The 18,491-nt window shown below is 34.8% G+C and overlaps 1 protein-coding gene across 14 annotated transcripts in view; it reads right to left on the bottom strand.

Moving 5' to 3' along the window:
* The window catches only part of LOC115032149 (triadin-like), a 280,731-nt gene that overhangs the window by 43,032 nt on the left and 219,208 nt on the right, over positions 1 to 18,491 (bottom strand). For all 14 annotated transcript variants that reach the window (XM_085842738.1, XM_085842726.1, XM_085842728.1 and 11 more), the window contains 5 exons: positions 7,702 to 7,731; positions 6,627 to 6,653; positions 6,220 to 6,267; positions 2,398 to 2,442; positions 1,382 to 1,402 (listed from right to left, as the gene is read on the bottom strand). In XM_085842738.1, coding sequence (XP_085698864.1) covers positions 1,382 to 1,402; positions 2,398 to 2,442; positions 6,220 to 6,267; positions 6,627 to 6,653; positions 7,702 to 7,731 — 171 coding nt within the window. The remainder of the gene's footprint in view (positions 1 to 1,381; positions 1,403 to 2,397; positions 2,443 to 6,219; positions 6,268 to 6,626; positions 6,654 to 7,701; positions 7,732 to 18,491) is intronic.

Raw genomic sequence — 18,491 nt, 5'->3', positions numbered from 1 at the left:
ACACAACGTACTCAAACTTATGGAACATAATGAAGGTGGCCAAGATAAATCAAATGATAACTCGTGCCAGTATGACCAAGATCAATAAAGAAAATGACAGCTCATGCTGGTGAAGTTGTGGGTAAAGGAAGCACTCATTGACTGCTGGCAGGAGTACAAATTTGTACATCTACTATGGAAATCAGTGTGGCAGTTCCTAAAGATGCTGAGAACAGATCTACATTAAACTGCAGCTACACCCAAAAGACTGCATCCTACTACAGAGAAAACTGCTCATCCATGTTTATTACTGCTTTATTCCTAATATCTCCACCAGTGGATGAAGAAAATATATCACACAATATAATATTACTAAGCTGTTAAAAATGTTGTGGTATTTTCAGGTAAATGAATGGAAGTAGAATAAATTCTAAGTGAGGAAATCTAGACCCCAAAAGACAAATATGGTATATATTTCTTTTTATGTGGATGTTAGCTATTACATCTTGAATTAGGAGAGTACAATCCATAAAACCACAGGATTAGGGTGGATGGTAGAAACCTCTGATGAAGGGAAACAAAATACATATTTTGTACAGATGATGGTAGAAGGCCTGGAACAGAAGAATTAAATGGAGACAAGGTAAGAGGAGAATAATGGATAAAATATAGGGATGGACAGCTAAAACTAAGGACCATTTGAAGAGTCATAAGGAAGCCTACTATAATATAAGCTTCTTTAAAAAAAATATATATATATATATATATATTACCACAAAATGAGGTAGACAAAGCCCTAACTTGACATTTCTTGCTACCTTGTAGGTGTTAGTAATAAATCCTGAGTTTTCTGGAGGAATAGCCAGTATTATAAACTTCTTCTGCTACAGAATTATTTGTGTTCTCCACTGGTATTCTTTTTAAAAATGTGTTAGCTATGTAGGCATGGTGAAGAAAAATTTTAAGTATTCCTCATACATCCTAATATAGTTCTCTGTGCATACAATAGGCATACATTCCCAGGAGTTAATAAATACCAGTATCCCGTGTCAATGAAAGTCTGCTCTTCCATAATAGTATAATGGTCTTTATATTAATAAGCCTATTTTTGAAATTTAATTTACCACTTATGCACATTGTAAAATCAAAATCTCATAATTAAATGTTCTTTTTTAAAATTATTGCCTAGTAATATGTGAATGGGGTGTGTGTGTGTGTGTGCATAATTATGTGCACTTGGATAAAGATCAGAGGACAACATTGTGAACTCAGTATTTTCTGTCCATTTTTAACTGGGTCCATGGGATTCAACTCACATCACAAGGCCTGATGCAGCAAGTACACTTACTCTAGGAGCCATCTCATTAGCTCATATCCTAAAAGTTCTAAGTAATATACTTACTTGAAGATGGTTTAGGCTTATCTAAAAAAGAAAAAAAAAAGATAAGTAAAAATTTCGACTAATATTTAGCATGTTAAATCTATAAGTTCTATTTTGCTCTTAGAGTTAAAATTGAAAAACTAAGTGTATATTAAAATAAGTAATAGAGGAATATTTCATAAATCTTTAAACTATTTTCCAACAGGTTCCCATAGAACAGATGTAGAACTTGGTAGTGTTGAATTTCTTGGTTTTATCTTCATATGCACAATTTCAGTCATTGTTCTTTCTGGGAATCCATTAATATTCACTAACAATTTGAATTCTCCCAAATAATAATGAAAACTGACATAAAATGTCAGGAAGAATAAATATACGGTAAATGAAAAATCTTCACTTTCTAAGTATGTTTCCTCTTTCTCCAATGCACCATGTATCCTGAAATTATTGACTAAAATATTATTCAGATTTATATGTAACCTTTCTTTTTTAAAAACAATATTTCATTATTATTTGTGATATTTTAGGGTAATTAATTATATAGAGAAGAGAGGAGAAAGATGTTTTTTCAGTTATCATCCTTTATATCACATCATCTGAGCCTTATAAAGTAGTTCATATCATGAAATTAAGTAAAGTTATGAAATAATAAGGTAATTGTTACATACTTAAGTGAATTTATTTTAAGAGGGCTGACTGGGAGGGGGATAATGACTGGATTGTAAAAATGATTAAATAATAATAGTAGTAGTAGTAGTAATAATAATAATAATAATAATAATAAATTATGGAAAGAACCTGTACATCATGAAAGCAAATACAGGTTGCTAACATCTCTGTACTATGTAGCAAGTTTTGGTAATCTTTTTTTGATTGTCTCTAATGCCATAGACCTGCTATCAGATAATAAAGATTATAGTACAAAACCCAAAACTTAACAGTACTAATAAACAAACAAAAAGTGCCTACTTTATGCTTTTATGGTCAGATTTGATGAACATGGTGAACAACGACAGCCGAAAAAAGGTCAAGAATACCTTTTTTTAAAGATGGGTGGCCTTTTTCTTGGTGTTCAGCTTTTTCTAGAGAAAAAAAAAAAAGAAAATTCACAGGAGATATAATCTTGGAGCAGGGAGTGTGTCAGCAGATGGTTTTCACTCATACAAGATGCATGCTCCTAAAACTACGTCTATGCAACTTGTAACACAGAAGTCTAGTGTCAAAGAACATATTATAAACAGGGTTAGGATAATTCTCAGGGGATCCAAAAGATGTGTTTTCTAGGCAACTGAGGAACAGTATCAGGCCGTTTGTTCTCTTCATAACCAATAGTTTAAGAGCACAAGATGCCAAAGAGAATTAGAAGAGAAGCTACTTTCTCAATGAAGGTTTCCATTTCGGGGAGGCGAAGCACCTGTCAAGTCTTCTACTTCCTCTCTGACCTTTCTGTTTTCAAATTTCCTTCCTTCCATTTCAGAAAGCAATTAATTCATAACATTGACTCTTGTCTCTTTAAAATGTAATATAGATGTGCCTTACTCTGGTGTAGACCATATCTCATATCCTACACATCACTGTGCATTACCAGGTCTAGTCAGAATCATAACAGCTGAGTCTCAACTGGATCCAGGATGCCGCAAATGGAACCAAAATCTGTGAGCATAAGATACCTCTCTAAGCCCTTTGAATATATCTGGAGTAATACTGTTTTTGTTTTTCTAAATACTGCCTTCATAAAACTCAGAATTTCAGAATATCATGGTGGAATATTTTGGAGCAAAGTGAGACTATTTGGAAACTAAACAAAAACTAGAGCAGACTAGACAAAGGTTCCTACTAATGACCTTCAGAGTTAGCCTTTAGTGTTTCTAGTCTCTATCTAGACACAGAAACTTACATGGAAAACAAGATCACAAAAGAATTCCTTTACTTGTCTTTTTTGCTGTAATAGCTTTTACCTGCTTGGGAACTTTTTGTCTTGTGATAGGAGAAAATGGTAATACAAGGATAAATTTAAAGCATATCAATAGAAAGCAATGAAGAATTTGAAGCCGGAACTTAGTTTAAAGCACAAAATAAAAAATGGTATTTCCTCAACAAAGCAGCAAACTACAAGTTCCTTTAGATCAAATGAAAACTCAAAAAGAAAAGTTTTGTCTCAAAGAAAAGTGATAATTCCAACAATTCCATATAAAATTAAACACCAGAAGTATTGTTGGTTGGAATGCCCTTTCTAGTTAAATATCCTATGTATGACGTTTTGCTGGATTTGCAGTCAGCCATTGGACTGAGTGTGGGGTCCTCAGTTAGAGAAAGGACTGAAGGAGCTGAAGGGGTTTGCAACCCCACAGCAAGAACAACAATATGAACTAGCCAGTACCCCTGGAGCTCCCAGGGACTCAGCCATCAACCAAGGAGTAGACATGGCTCCAACTGAATATATAGCAGAGGATGGCCTTGTCAGGCATCAATGGGAGAAGAGGTCCTTGGTCCTATGATGGCTCGATAGATCCTCCAGTGTAGGGGAATACAGGGCAGGGAGGTGGAAGTGGGTGGGTGGATGGAAGAACACCCTCATAGAAGCAGGGGGAGAGAGGGTGGGATAGGGAGTTTCTGGGACGGGAGGGTGGGGGGAAACCAGGAAAGGAAGGATAACATTTGAAACGTAAATAAAGAAAATATCCAATAAAAAAGAAGTTAAAATTTAAAAAAGATTATTTATTTATTTATTCATTTATTTAGGATATTTTCTTTATTACATTTCAAATGTTTCTCCTTTTGAGGTTCCCCTTCACAACCCTCCTATCTCATCCTCCTCCCCCTGTCTCTGTGAGAGTGCTTCCCCACCCATCCACCCACTAACATCTTCCCACTCTGGAATTCCCCTAACTGGAGCATTGAACACCCTCAGACCCAAGTCCTCTCCTCTCACTGATGTCCAACAAAACCATCCTCTGTCACATATAAGGCTGGAGCCATGGGTCCCTTCATGTGTACTCTTTAGTTGATGGTCCAGTCCCCGGGAGCTCCGGAGATCTGGCTGGTTGACACTGTTGGTTTCTCCATGGGGCTACAAACCCCCTCAGCTCCTTCAGTCCCTTCTCCAACTCCTCAATCAGGGACCCTACACTCAGTCCAGTGGTTGGCTGTGAGCATCTGCCTCTTTATTTGTCAGGCTCTTTCAGAGCCTTTCACGAGATGGCCATAATCAGGCTTCCATAGGCAAGCACTCTGTTCGGGCTTGGTGGCTGTATAAGGCTTGGATCTCCAGGTGGGGCAGTCTCTGGATGGCCTTTCCTTCAGTCTCTGCCCCCCACTTTGTCTCCATATTTCCTCCTGTGAATATTCACCTTTCTAAGAAGTACTGAAGCATCCACATTTTGGTCTTCCTTCTTCTTGAGCTTCATATGGTCTGTGAATGGTATCTTGGGTATTCTGAACTTTTGGGCTAATATCCACTTTTCAGTGAATACATAACATGTGTGCTCTTTTGTAACTGAGTTACCTCACTCAGGATAATATTTTCAAAGGGCATGAAGTTTGTATTAGACTGAGAACTATGGGAAGAAATCATGTGCTCGATATATACCCATTTCCGTGAATTTCTAAAATTGGCACATATTTAAGATACAAATTAATGTTTCAGCACAGTTTTTAACTAGGAGATTCTAAGATTGTATTGCTTTATTTCTGTCAATGAGACAGCCATTCTGATCTCTACATTCTATTGCCTTCATTTTACTATTCTTGTATTTTCTTATATTTAGGTCTCTTTCTCTCTCTCTCTCTCTCTCTCTCTCTCTCTCTCTCTCTCTCTCACACACACACACACACACACACACTTGTTTGTGTGTGTGCGCGTGTGTGTGTGTGCGCGCGTGCGTGCACGCACAAGCCTGCACGTGTGACATGACATGGTCTCATGTAGTTCAGACTAGTTTTAAACTTGCCAAATACCTGAGAATGCCATTGAACTACTATTCTTGCTTCCAGCTACTAAGTATTGGAATTACAGGCATGTGCATATGACACCACAGCCTGTGGGATTTCATATTTGAAAAGTATAGATGCATCAGATCAAACTGACTCAAATCCACTACATATGAACTTTCTCACATGCAATTTAAAAATGTAAACAAATGGTTTCTTATGTTTTATTTAAACAAAATAATATTTTTAACTTTACAAGGAACTCTGCCTACCCATATTCACAAGATTGAGTAGCACTTCATGGGATGCCTAGATTGATGAGTAATTTTCTATGTAGTAACTGAAAATTAATTTCCTACTAAAAATTTCTATTCTTATATAAAATCTAGTTATTAATTTTTTTCTGTAAATTCTACATCTTTATCATCATGGTATATCATTTCACTTATAATTTCTCCACACCCCAAGGGAAGGAAGGTTAGAGTAGAAGAGAAGATGGGAGCCAAGGTGGTAGGACATATGTGGATTTACTCAATATTCTTGGAATGGAGAACTTTAAGGGGATAGGGGGAAATCTAAAACACAATTTTAGATGCCTATCTTGTCTTAGGTAGTAACAGGCAAATCCAAATGAAGAACCCATTTACCTCGGTGATGACTGGATGCTCTTTGTGACTGATAAGCCCAGGTCTGCTGGGAAATGCAGGCAAGCTGTCTATTTGAATCCAAGCATTAAACCCCCAGTCCAGTTAATAGTTGGATAATCACTTAGTGGGATAATAACTAAGATTGGAAAATGTTCTTTAGAAGCTGATGACTTGAGGCATGAGTTATGACAATTGATTTTATATCTCACTCCATAATCTTCCTTTTAAGATAACTAGGCCAGTGTGAGACAACTGGATGCAGTAACACCACATGAGAAATACCTGGTTTACCATGAGGAATAACTTGCTCTGGTCTGGTGATATTCTGTTCTGAAAGTAATAAAAAAGATGTTTCAGATATTTTTAAGTTTTCTAATATATTACACAATGAGTATTCTCTATGACATAGGCCAATGATTTATAAAATTGAAAATAACAATTGTGACAATAGGAATAAAATATTTTAAAACTTCAGGCTATCCAGTCTCATAATAAAGGCTTTGTTTTGAAAAAAAAAAAAAACAGTATGCACAAAATTTTTATTTACATGGAACCTATAATTTTCAAGTCACAGGCTTTTTTGTAAAGCAAAATTGTTGAGGCAAGATTAAACTTTACAATTTTGGAAATGAAAATCACTTTTTAAAGAGATTATATTTGAAAATTACAGAGGAAACCTATGTACATACTGCGTGTTTGGCCTTTGTCAGATGATGCTGAAAGGATAAAAAGTTAATCAGTTAATTGATAAATACACTATATTAATACAACTAATGTAAGTTCTAAATGGTATTGTGTATAACTAGTCTTTAAAGGCTCTCTTTTTATTGCTGGATCAGTGATATGGTTCAACAGGTACAAGTGCTTACTCACCATCAAACCTAAGCCTGCTTCTCCTAACCCACAGGATGAAAGGAGTTAGTCAATTCTAACAAGTTGTCCACTGACCTCACTGTGCTAATGGTGGCATAAGTATTTGCGTATACTACACTCTCTGTCTCTGTATGTACCTCATCTCTCTCTAAAGAAATAAATGTAGTTGAAAAATTAACATTAAAGTCTCATAAATAACACTTACCTCTAATAAACAAACAAACAAACAAAACACCAGGAAATAAATCATAAAATGGTAGATGGACATTTGTATGCTCTGTTGCATGAAAATACATTATTTACAAGAGCAGATACAGTTATGACTAGCTGCAAGGTAAACTCTAGTGAGGAGTATAGCAGCATGACAATGCTAGACATATATCTAGATTTGAAATCTTATATTAGGTTAATAGGAAAGATTTGACTATATCATTTCTCATAATGAAGGAATGCCTTCTATAGGGCTTGAAGACTTTTATTAACTTGCTAAGGTCAGTAGCTAGTTGGTATCTCAATGAGGACTTAATCATGACATTATAAACTAAAAGAGCTCACTCTGCTGTTTTGGTCAACATTATTTGGTTAATAAAATAATACAGTCAGTCTAGGATGATTTCTTTATATAATTACTGAGAGTTCAGAAAATAATTAGACACATTGTAGAATTTTAGTCCAAGATTTGTTAACTAGAAAATATTGAAGAGTTAATTGAATGGATTTGACCTTTTGAACCATCTGCCTAAATACTGTATTGAGGATAGCACTTGCTGTGCTGTATGCATCCAGAATGATGAAAGTTAAAAGTGGTGTGCTCAATCAATACTTCACAGAGATCAGGATGTAAAATGAATGAATAAATAAATTAATGGAAGAAAAATAAAATATTGTCACCTAGTTTTGCTTCCTTTTTCACTTGTGGCTCTGAAAAGAGAAAGAAAAAAAAACAGAAAAAAATAATTCTAAAACATAAACTAAACTATAGCAAAATATATCATTTTCAATAATTTCTATTCATTTATCTACATAAAATGGATTTTGCCAATAATCCATTTTTATGGTGCTTTGTTAAAGAAAGATTATTAAACACAGTAGTTAAAAACTCACTGTATACTTGTTTGTCATTAAGCTGTTGGTTTTAAAATGTGCCTCAGGTGAACAGATACTTGAGAGTTGGTTTAAACCTAAATTGTCTCTTTAATTTCAAACTACTTATAACAAATAGTTCCAAAATAGCATTAGACAAATCATTTCAAGAACAAAATTGGAAGAAACTGTTTCAAATCTAACAGAGATCTGTGTAATTAAGAAATTCAGGTATATTATGGTTTGAAAGTATCCCCTAAAGACAGGTTGAGTCTTTAGCATCAATACCTATTAAGTGACATTATTTAGAAATTGGGTTAGTGCAGATATAATTAATTAAGATGGGATTCAAATGACATGAGATGTTAGGATAGGGTGAGTCCTCTTAAGAGATAGAGAGGGAGGAAGTGGATATGTGATAATGGTGGTAGAGAGTGACATCATGAGCTTAAATCCCAAGGAATTCATCTGGTAACCACTAAAGGCAAGGCAAGGAAGGCATTTCCATTCAGCTTGCAGAACTATGGTGGAATATACACGTTGCTTTAAGAAACACTCTGAACTATCTTATTCTATGCATAGAAACTCACAGATTGCATTAGGTTGTGCAATAATGCTCTGCTGCAACAAGTAAAAATTTGGAAGTAGTCTGTGGAATACATATTAAGGAGATACTGCAACATTATTGGAAATATTTGATAAGAGCCTTGATTGCCTTGAGGAAATCAATACTTACTACTGATACTTAAGACAGTTATATTGAGAAATAGTTTATTGTACAAGTGTCCCAATGAGCAAGTATGCCACATCTGCCTGTGACTTCTTGTGTTATCTTCAACTTCCTAGTCTCATTTGACCCTCCTCCTCTTCTGCCTTCCAAATTTGGACCTTGAAGAGATCTATAAAAAAATTCTATCTCCTCCTCAGGTATTGTTGTTGTTGTTAGTGGCGGTTGTGGTGGTGGTGGGTGCTATTTTGAGGGAGCTTTTTTTCCCCCTGGAATAGAAGACAATCACACAGTGGTTGTTTTATATGGAAAAAGGGCACTTTTCACAGTATTGGAGTGAATAAAGTCCAAGACAAGAGCCAGTTACTGGCACATTTTAAAACTGTGTCTTGCTGCAGATAGGAGAGGTATTGTGCCACTGCATGACAGAGGTAGAAATAGAGCGAGCATGCAAGCAGAAACTAAATAAGAGCCTTGATCTCATTTTTAAAACAAGAAACTTCAGTGTCTAATCACCAATTTGTGGCCATGACCTAATCCTGTCATATAGATAATACCAGGGCTTTGAAAGAACACATCGAAACTAAAGCAAATTTACTGCTGTAAATTTAAAAAACATGCTACTTGGAACAGAGATGCTAAAGGAGACTCTAGCTTTATCTCATTAGAAAATGTGACATACTATTGGATATTGAAGGAAAGAGAATGGGTCTTTTAAGGAATATACTCTTCTCCAAAGACAATAAGCATTCTCAGATGATTCTTCCACACAGGATACAAGATTCTTTCTACATAGTATGGTCCAGAAAATAGCTGTGAGGTACTTTGTCAATGATTATCATTGCAGATTGAATATAAGATGAATCAAACTATTGGGGCTTTTAAATTAAGAAATGGCATCATGCTTTTTCCCCAGCCACCACTGAGTTGTGTGGGGGTGGAGCTCGGGTGCACTCAAGTTTCATTGTCACCCATAATCCACCACCATCGCAGGAGAGATGGTGAAGACTGCCTCATCATAATGGCCTAGCACGTGGCATACAAGCACCAAGTCCATCTCTATGTACTTGTATTCAATTGTGATGAGCCCATATATGTAAAGCTGGTGGATGCACTGTGTGCCAAGCACAAAATCAACCTGATTAAGGTTGATAGCAATAAGAAACTAGGGGAATGGGTAGGCCTCTGTAAAATCAATTGAGAGGGGAAGCCACAGAAAGTGGCTGGTTGCAGTTGTGTACTGGTTAAGGACTATGTTAAAGAATCTTAGGCCAAGGATGTCATCGAGGAATACTTCTAATCCAAGAAATGGATACATGACATTTTGACTCAATAGTAATAATAATAATAATAATAATAATAATAATAATAATAATAATAATAATAATAATAATTAACCAGGATTGAAAACTTGTTTATGAAACACATCCTTATTTTTCCTTCTAAATTTTCCCCTTGAGATGAGAAGAATGACTGTCTTATTTTATTTGGAAGCAGATCATTATAGACTCAGATGTACCCAGGTAAAGAAAACTTATATAATTTTTTTTCTTTCCCCAAAGCTGATGTAGATCATCTAAAGTAATTAAGTGAAATTAAGTGTAAGTGAAATTAACAGGTAGAAATACAGTGGATGTTGTACTAACTAAGATTTGACATTGTAGGTATGGTATCAAGATATTTGCACATAGGAAAGACATGAATTTTGGCAGGATACGGGGTAGGCTTTAATAGAATCAACTGTGTACTCCAAAAATGTATGTTCAAGTCCTAATCTCTAAGATCTGAAAATGTTATCCTACTTTGAAATATGTTTTCTGCAGATGTAATTAGTTAGGGTATAACATCAGGGTTGTATGCCAGGCAATGGTGGTGCATGCCTTTAATCCCAGCACTTGGGAGGCAGAGCCAGGCGGATTTCTGAGTTTGAGGCCAGCCTGGTCTACAGAATGAGTTCCAGGATAGGCAGGGCTATACAGAGCAACCCTGTCTCAAAACCCACATTGCCCCCCGCCCCCAAAAAACAAACAACACAAAAACAAAAACAAACAAACAAACAAAACCAAAAAACCCAGCAGGGGTGTAGGTAGGTCCTTCATTAACTGTGACTGGTCTTTTTAATAGGAAAGCAACTGAGACAAAGATGCTTATGGAAAAGATGGCCATGTGCCTATGGAGATGGAGGTTAGTCTGTGGGGGGACAGGGTGCGGACACGGGGATGGTGGGGGTGAGCACAGCAAGAACGAAGGCTGGTAAGCATTAGCAGTTCAAAAAAACAAGATATTTTTTCTCTGTGAGTTTCAGGAAAACATGGACCAACAAGCCCATTGATTTAGGATTTTTAGACTCCAGTAAGTAAAGGAGTAAAACTATATTAAAATAAATTCATAAAATCTGGAGTGAAAAAAGAATAAATAAAATTAGAAATATTTATCTAGTTTGTGATATTTTATTGACAGCAATTCTACAGCATGAATGCAGTTGGCAAGAATGAAGTCTGTGGCTCCAAAGTTCAGAGAAGAGATTGTTTGAACCATAGAAACTTCTTATAGTTTATCTATCTATCTATCTATCTATCTATCTATCTATCTATCTATCTATCTATCTATCTATCTATCTATATCTATATCTATATATATCTATATATATATATCTATATATATATATATATACTAGTGTGTTTTTCTGAAAATTGTTATCATGGATGTATAGCATTATTGTTCTATATTTCCCTCAACAAATAAATAATATGTCTTTGTAATTATTCAAGTACATTTTTGATGTATAATGGATACCCTAGGACTGTAACAAAGTCAGGAAGACAGTTTCTCTTTAAAAAAAGCAGCATAGTAAACTTTTCTATAAAAGATTGTTGTTTTTTAAATCTTGTTTTGGATAATATTTATAATAACATTTCAAAGTGTGTTATTATTCATTATGAATACAGAATGCATGCATAAGCTTAGACATTAAAATACATACTTGACTTCTCTTCGTTTTTTAGTTGTGGCTCGGTTACACAATGGTTTCAATCACTTTTTATCATCAATTATATTTTAATCTGTCATATTTTAACCGACTATAATTTCCTTGTGATTATGTCAATGTAAGAGATACAGAGAAAAAGCCCTTCTATCTCAATCTTAATATGAATTATTTTGAGAAAACATGGAAAAACAAGCAATCGCTTTTAGTGACAGTCTTACAAAATGCTGTTTCCAGTGAATAAAGGAATAAAGGAAAATTTCAGCATAGCTTAGTGTCAGAAATATAGTTGGATAATATACATATATTAGGAAAGCAGCCAGCTTGCTTTCATCAAAATATTTAAAATGGGCTCAGAGAGATATGTAAAAACTATGCATTTAACATTTTTCTAATAATTGTTTTTACTTACTAATTGGATAGGGTCATAACATATGTGGTGGTTTAGGCTTTACATCTCTGCCCATGAAAAGTTGAAAAAATTATTTTAATCATGTAATGCTCACTGAATTGTTATTATTCAGTATCTTAGATTGTCAGATATATCAATAAAAACAAAACAATATAGACTTCAGTTAACCTTCTTAACTGAGCTCCTTCCTATAAAGTTTTTATTTATTGCTTATGGTAAAGATACTAATTGATGATTTATTTAAATCATAAAACTCCAAGTGTAGTCACATTCATTAATAACATTAGGATGTTCACCAACTTTTGTTCAAGTGTTAACTTTCTATATAAAGTTAAGGGGAAAAGCACACACATTTTAATTTTGACACCCATTATTTTTCAAAAAAAAACTTAAATCATCATGGTGCTAGAAAAAGAATCAAAGTGGAGAGAGGATAGGGTGGTTGTGGGATGGTGACCTTGTTGAGGGATAACCAGGAAATGGGGTATCATTTGAGATGTAAGTGAATGGAATGATTAATAATAAAAATATAAATAAAATAGTTTCAGCCAAAACAATTGAACTAGAAAAATAAAATAAAATAAAATAAAATAAAATAAAATATATTTTTCAACTATCCATATCTCTTAGAAAATGAGTTGTAAGATGTCATTTCTCACAATGTGTTCAACTGAATACTGTCTTCACACTAAAAGATGAACCATGATATAATCATTTGTGGAAACATTAACTTAAATAAAAATATGTTTCTTTATTACTACCTGATATCCTATGTAGGCTATATGATGTATTTCAAAAGTTTTTATCAAATTTACTTAACCTAAAAGTTCTGGTATCAGTAATTAAAACTAGAATTCTAAGCATGGCATTATTTGAAATGTAAAGATCCAATTTAGCTTTGATACTATAGAATATTCATCTTGTTCACAATAAAGTTAGTTGTTTATAATCCTAGTTGACCTATAAGATTCCCTATTAAAGGCATCTGAACTTAATAAAATGCTTTTCAATTAAAACTGACATCACTGCCTTTTAAGCAAACTATAGCTTTATACAGTTGAAAGAATTGTCCTTATTTCTGTTTGGATTAATCAAGAACCATTTGAAACTACAAGTTATCTTCTGCCTACTTCCATCGCCATGTTTCCAGTCCTTTTCTTTTTTGAGACTGATATTCTGTAAGAGTATCTTAACATGTATAAAAAATAAATTTTCTTCAGTATTCTCTTCATTCAATTTTTGAAGTGGTGTCTCAAACCTGATAATTTAATATTTTCTTTTATTAATTTAATATATTTTTATTCAGCTCAAGGAACTTTCTCTAAGATTATTCATGGCTCCAATTTCTGCATTCCAATGAGTGCCTTGTAGTCATTATCCTTCAGTAAGTTTCTGCTATATTTAACAGTTTAAAATTATTTTCTCCAGGATTCAAAACAACATTTTTAACTTTTAAGACACTCTGCCTTCCTGCTTCTTCATATCTTTTAAGTACTTTTATGGTCCAACACTTCTTTGTCTCTTTCCTAAATCATAATATCTTTTCTGGTTATTCACTCAGTCCTCGCTGCTTTCCCTCTTCACATGCGCTGTGAAAAAATTAAGACTGTCTTGTAATCTTACCCAGTATACCTGGGGTGGGATATTCCAGATCTAATGTGTTTTTTCCCTATCTTTTTCATAAATGTACTTCCATGCATGTTACACAGAAACCTTTGCTTTATGCTGTCATTATTCTCTACATAGATATATTGTAATCTACAAGGACAGAGTTTTTGTATCCATTTTATGTCCCTATATCACTTTAAACATAGTGAAAACTTGACATGTACAGGGTTAAACAGTCAAAATTTATTTGACAGAGAGATATGTAATTTCTTTTGTGAATTTGGATCATGCTATATAACATTGACAACCACAAATTTTCCTAACACAGAATGTTGGAAGTGATCCTAGACTTCTCTTAGTAGTCTCTTCTATGTCCATATATGGAAACCTTTATATTTTTTTCTACAACCTCTTTTTTACCTTACCTCACTAATGGTCTATAAAAACCTTACACTGTCTTGAAATGATAGTCTAAGAGTCTGTGCAGAATGTGATTTCTTTAATGCATTGTTCTCTGTTTTATTTCTAAATTTTATGTATCAACAGAAAGAGCAAATGGAAAATATTAGTTAAGCTGAAGCTTGGTTTTTTTAGCAGCATTTGATCCTTCCAATTTCACTTAAGAAAAAGAACATAATCCTTGGGAACCTGAGGCTGATTCCATACTGATGATCTCTAATGTTACTCGATTTCATTTTCTACTTTATATTGGATGCTTAGCAGTGCTGAAATCTTGGTGACTCCTGGTTTACTCTACTGTTCCCTACCATGGGCTAGAGCTTTTGCACTCTTTTGAACATCTCTTCCTAATAATTACTCATTTTCTGAAGCTCTCATTTGAGTTGTTGGCCAGAGCTGTCTAAGAAACTCTCAAAATATAGAGCCTATTGTTTTTACACTTGGCTACCCCCAAGAGGTTGAACGAAAGAGGTTGAACGAAAATCTCAATTGCTGAATATACTACACACTAGAGAAATAAATACCATAGGCCCTTGAGCTGGAAGTGACTTGAATGACCTCTCCCTGAGGACTAGCTTTACATGATCAGAATGAGCCATGCAAAGCTTCCAAAGGAGAAAAGCAACCAACTGTCCCTTCTAGTAGATTATAGTAACCTAGTTACAAACCTCATTTGTGGGACATGTTGAGTTAAGATCTTTTTGCATTTTGCATTTTCTTTGATTGTTGTTTTCATGTTTTCTATGGAATCTTCTGCACTTGAGATTTTCTCCTCCATCTCTTATATTCTGTTGTTGATGCTCGCATCTATGGTTCCTGATTTCTTTGTTAGGACTTCTATTTCCTGAGTTGTCTCCCTTTGGGTTTTCTTTATTGTTTCTACTTCCATTTTTAGATCTTGGAGGGTTTTGTTCAATTCCTTCTCCTGTTTTGTTATCTTTTCCTGTAATTCTTTAAGGGATTTTTGTGTTTCCTCTTTAAGGGCTTCTAGCTGTTTACCTGTGTTCTCCTGTATTTCCTTAAGGGATGTTTTACTTCTTGTATAGACTACAATAGTTCCTCGATCTGGGACACTACCTCTAATTAATATTTTTCTCAATAGGTTTATTACTATCCCTCTTCCTAAGATTTTCCCTCCTAACAAGAAATATGAAAATAAATATATTTCAAACTTTCCTTATGTGGGAATCTCACTATTTTCCTTGGTGTACACTTAAAAATCAAAGCAATCTGTGCTCAGTTATAATGGATGAATTCCCCTGCTAACTCCTGTAGTAGAGTTTCTGCTCTCACTGCTCTTCTGAAAGCATTTTCTCAAAGGTCACAGAATGACAGCTTAATTTGTCAAGTATAACAGCCCGTTTTCTGCCATCTTGCCTCTTCACCTTTCTAAGAGAGAGAAATACCCTGGGAATGTTTAGTGCTTGGATTCCTGCTAAAGCCTATTTCAATCCAGTTTCTTTACTTTTCCAGGAGGTGGGTCTGTCAAGGTGCCCACCTTTTCTATTCTCAGTCTTCTTGAATAATCTTTTCATTTCCTTTTGTCTAATGCTCTAAACACTTTAACATATGGTTACTATCCAAAAACATTATGTCTCATCTTTCAAGGTCTATAGACTCTTGTGTAAGTTGTCAAGGACCAGCCCCAGCTTGGTGTTTCTTCTTTCTTGTCAGTTCTTCTTGAGGCAGTGGAGGGGGACAAGCATAGGCATAGCATAGAAGGTAAGATTTTGTCTTATGAGTTTCTGGGGTAAGACATTGTCTTACAAGAAATTTAAGGTTGCTGTATAATAAAAAGTTTAATTATCTAAGTCTAAGTTACTATGCTATTGTAGCTGACCTGCCTTCCGTGAGCTTCTGAGGCCAGAAACTTCAGTCTCTGGCACTTAGCATGCATCCTAAAACAGCAGGAGATTAGGTAAAGGATCAATTGCTAGAGCCTTTTCCCTATTGTACAGATACCTCTTGCTTGACAAGCTAGGGGGAAGTTTGGAGCAATATACTTCTATTGAACCAGGAGAAGAGAATAACACTTGCAGAAAAAACTTTTACATAAGCAAATATGCATAATCTCACATAAATTCATATTCTGCTTCATTCATGCTCATTTATTCTTTTTCATTCAAACCCAGTTAGGCCCAGCTTGCATGCATTCTCACAATTATATAATTACACACACAAACACACACACACACACACACACACATGTATACATTCTCACAATTACATAATTACACACACATACTTACATATGCATATGGAGCAAAAGAACAACCACTGGTGCAGAAAGCACTCACTCATTCTGGATGAAAAATGTGCTCCAATCTTTATTACATAGAAAAAAAATGGCTTCTTACCTTTTTAATGCTAAATGAATTAAACCCGTGTTTGTAAGAAAAAAAGCTTCTTTTAATAAGACTAAACCTGCCTTGTCCTTACCATGGGACCTGTTCTGTCCTGTGGTAAGGAGAAGCCTGTCTACTCGTTCTGCTCTCTGCGACATCTTCTTTTTTCCTCTTTCCTGCTGCATTCTGCACATTGCTCTCTGAGTATTTTATGTTACCTATAATTTCTAAGTTACTCCATTCTGCATTCTCCTTCTAATCTAAAATGTGTTCTGTCTAAAAACTTCTCCTCAGCTTAGATCCTCTCTCAGTTCAGTTCTTCTCATCTCTGTTCCTCTCACCCCAGTGTCTCAGTTCTGAATCTTCCCTTTGTCCTCAGCCCTTAAACATCATTCAGAATACATGATCACATGTTAAAAACTTCATCACAAGTTCACACAAAAAATCAAATCATAAATCGATATAGATGTTTACAACAGCGAATGTTTACATGCATATCCATTAGGAGTAGTTATCTAACTAAACATCCATCACTTATCACAGTTCTACAGGTTCACTGAAGGTTTAAAACAGTAAGTTATAAGTGAAGTTTTGTATAGATAAACACAATCAATATTTTATCTTCCATCCTAGCACCTATAATAAATTGCTAGTTCCCCTTTTATGACCTTTGGTTAATTGTTTTCCAACCTCTTGGAATGTGCTCTGAGTAGGAGAAAGTCTGGTTACCATCTAAGAGTAATTAGCTGGTGACAATTGAGAGACTGGCAGATTTCTCATTGCAATTTTGATTATCAGAAAAGGACATAATAGCAGTCCCATTATAAAAAAAATTATATATATATAAAATTTGTCACAGATATAATTTTAGGAATTCTTATAGGATCATCATTAAGACTTAAGTCTTAATGATTTACTTGTCTATATAATATCATTACAAGATAGTACATTTTCATTGATCTGCAGAAATCTTCTCAAAAGGGATTTCTTACTACTTAGTGATAGTTATATGTGTTTCATAATAACAGGAAAAGCATATTAATAGCAGGAATCATTCCTAAAATGAGTCCCTCATAGCCTTGCTTAATGAGGGGTTACCTGTCACAGATTATATAATAATCCGAGGCAGGCCACTTCAGGATGATCACCTGCTAGTTATTAGCTTGTCCCATTATGGCTTCTAACAGTGAATATCCCACCTCTATCTACTGTATATTTGTAACTTGTGTAAGTGGCAGCTATAGCAACATTTTCTGCTTGAGATCCTGAGGTTATAAAAATATTAAAGTTGCCTGCATCTATTCTCTGACCAGGGAAGATCTTGACAATGATGGAAGCAACTATGGCACACTAGAAAAAGTGATGATGCTGCCCTATTCACCTGCCCATTCACATTTCATCCCCATTCTTCATGTCCCTAGAGGAATTTATGACGTACATCAGAGGTTTTCAATGTGTTCCAGGGATGAATGATTCCTAAAGAAACCTTACTGACCATGAATCATGGTTGTAACTAATGTTGAAAGTAAATAATTAATTAATCATAAATATCTTAAGATTATTGTTGGTTTTTATTTTTAATACTCAGATTATTATAAGGGATTTGAGTTTGAATCCACAGTTATAAGTACTTTCTACATGATGTTATTCCCTGTGATCTGGTAACTATCAGTGCCCCTCTTCTTTTCTCTGGTCCTCAGTTTTTTCTGCTCCTCAGCTCCAAGGCCTGGTTTCAAAGACCCCTTTTCATCAATGGACTTCATCCCATTGCTGCATTCTCTCCATCTTCCACTTTTCTCGTGACTTTTCTTGGAGTCTCTTGGAATGTTTGATTCTCTCCTCTTGCTTTCATGTTAATATGAGACTCAACCTTGATTCTAGACCCACTTCTATGTGATATAGCTGTCACATACTAGGGCTAACTCATATGACAAGCAACATATCTGTTGCTTATAACAACCTTGATAAATGAGCATCACGACTTTTATACATAAGATAAGGACATTGCAGTTTAGAAGCATTAAGCCAATTAATTCCCATCAATGTCTTTCTAATATAAAG

Source organism: Mus caroli, unplaced genomic scaffold (genome assembly GCF_978045245.1).
Source record: "Mus caroli unplaced genomic scaffold, Mus_caroli_1 scaffold_9, whole genome shotgun sequence".
In the NCBI taxonomy this organism is placed as follows: Eukaryota; Metazoa; Chordata; class Mammalia; order Rodentia; family Muridae; genus Mus; species Mus caroli.
The sequence above is the reverse complement of the archived record's forward strand: the minus strand, read 5'-3'. Positions and strand labels throughout refer to the sequence as shown.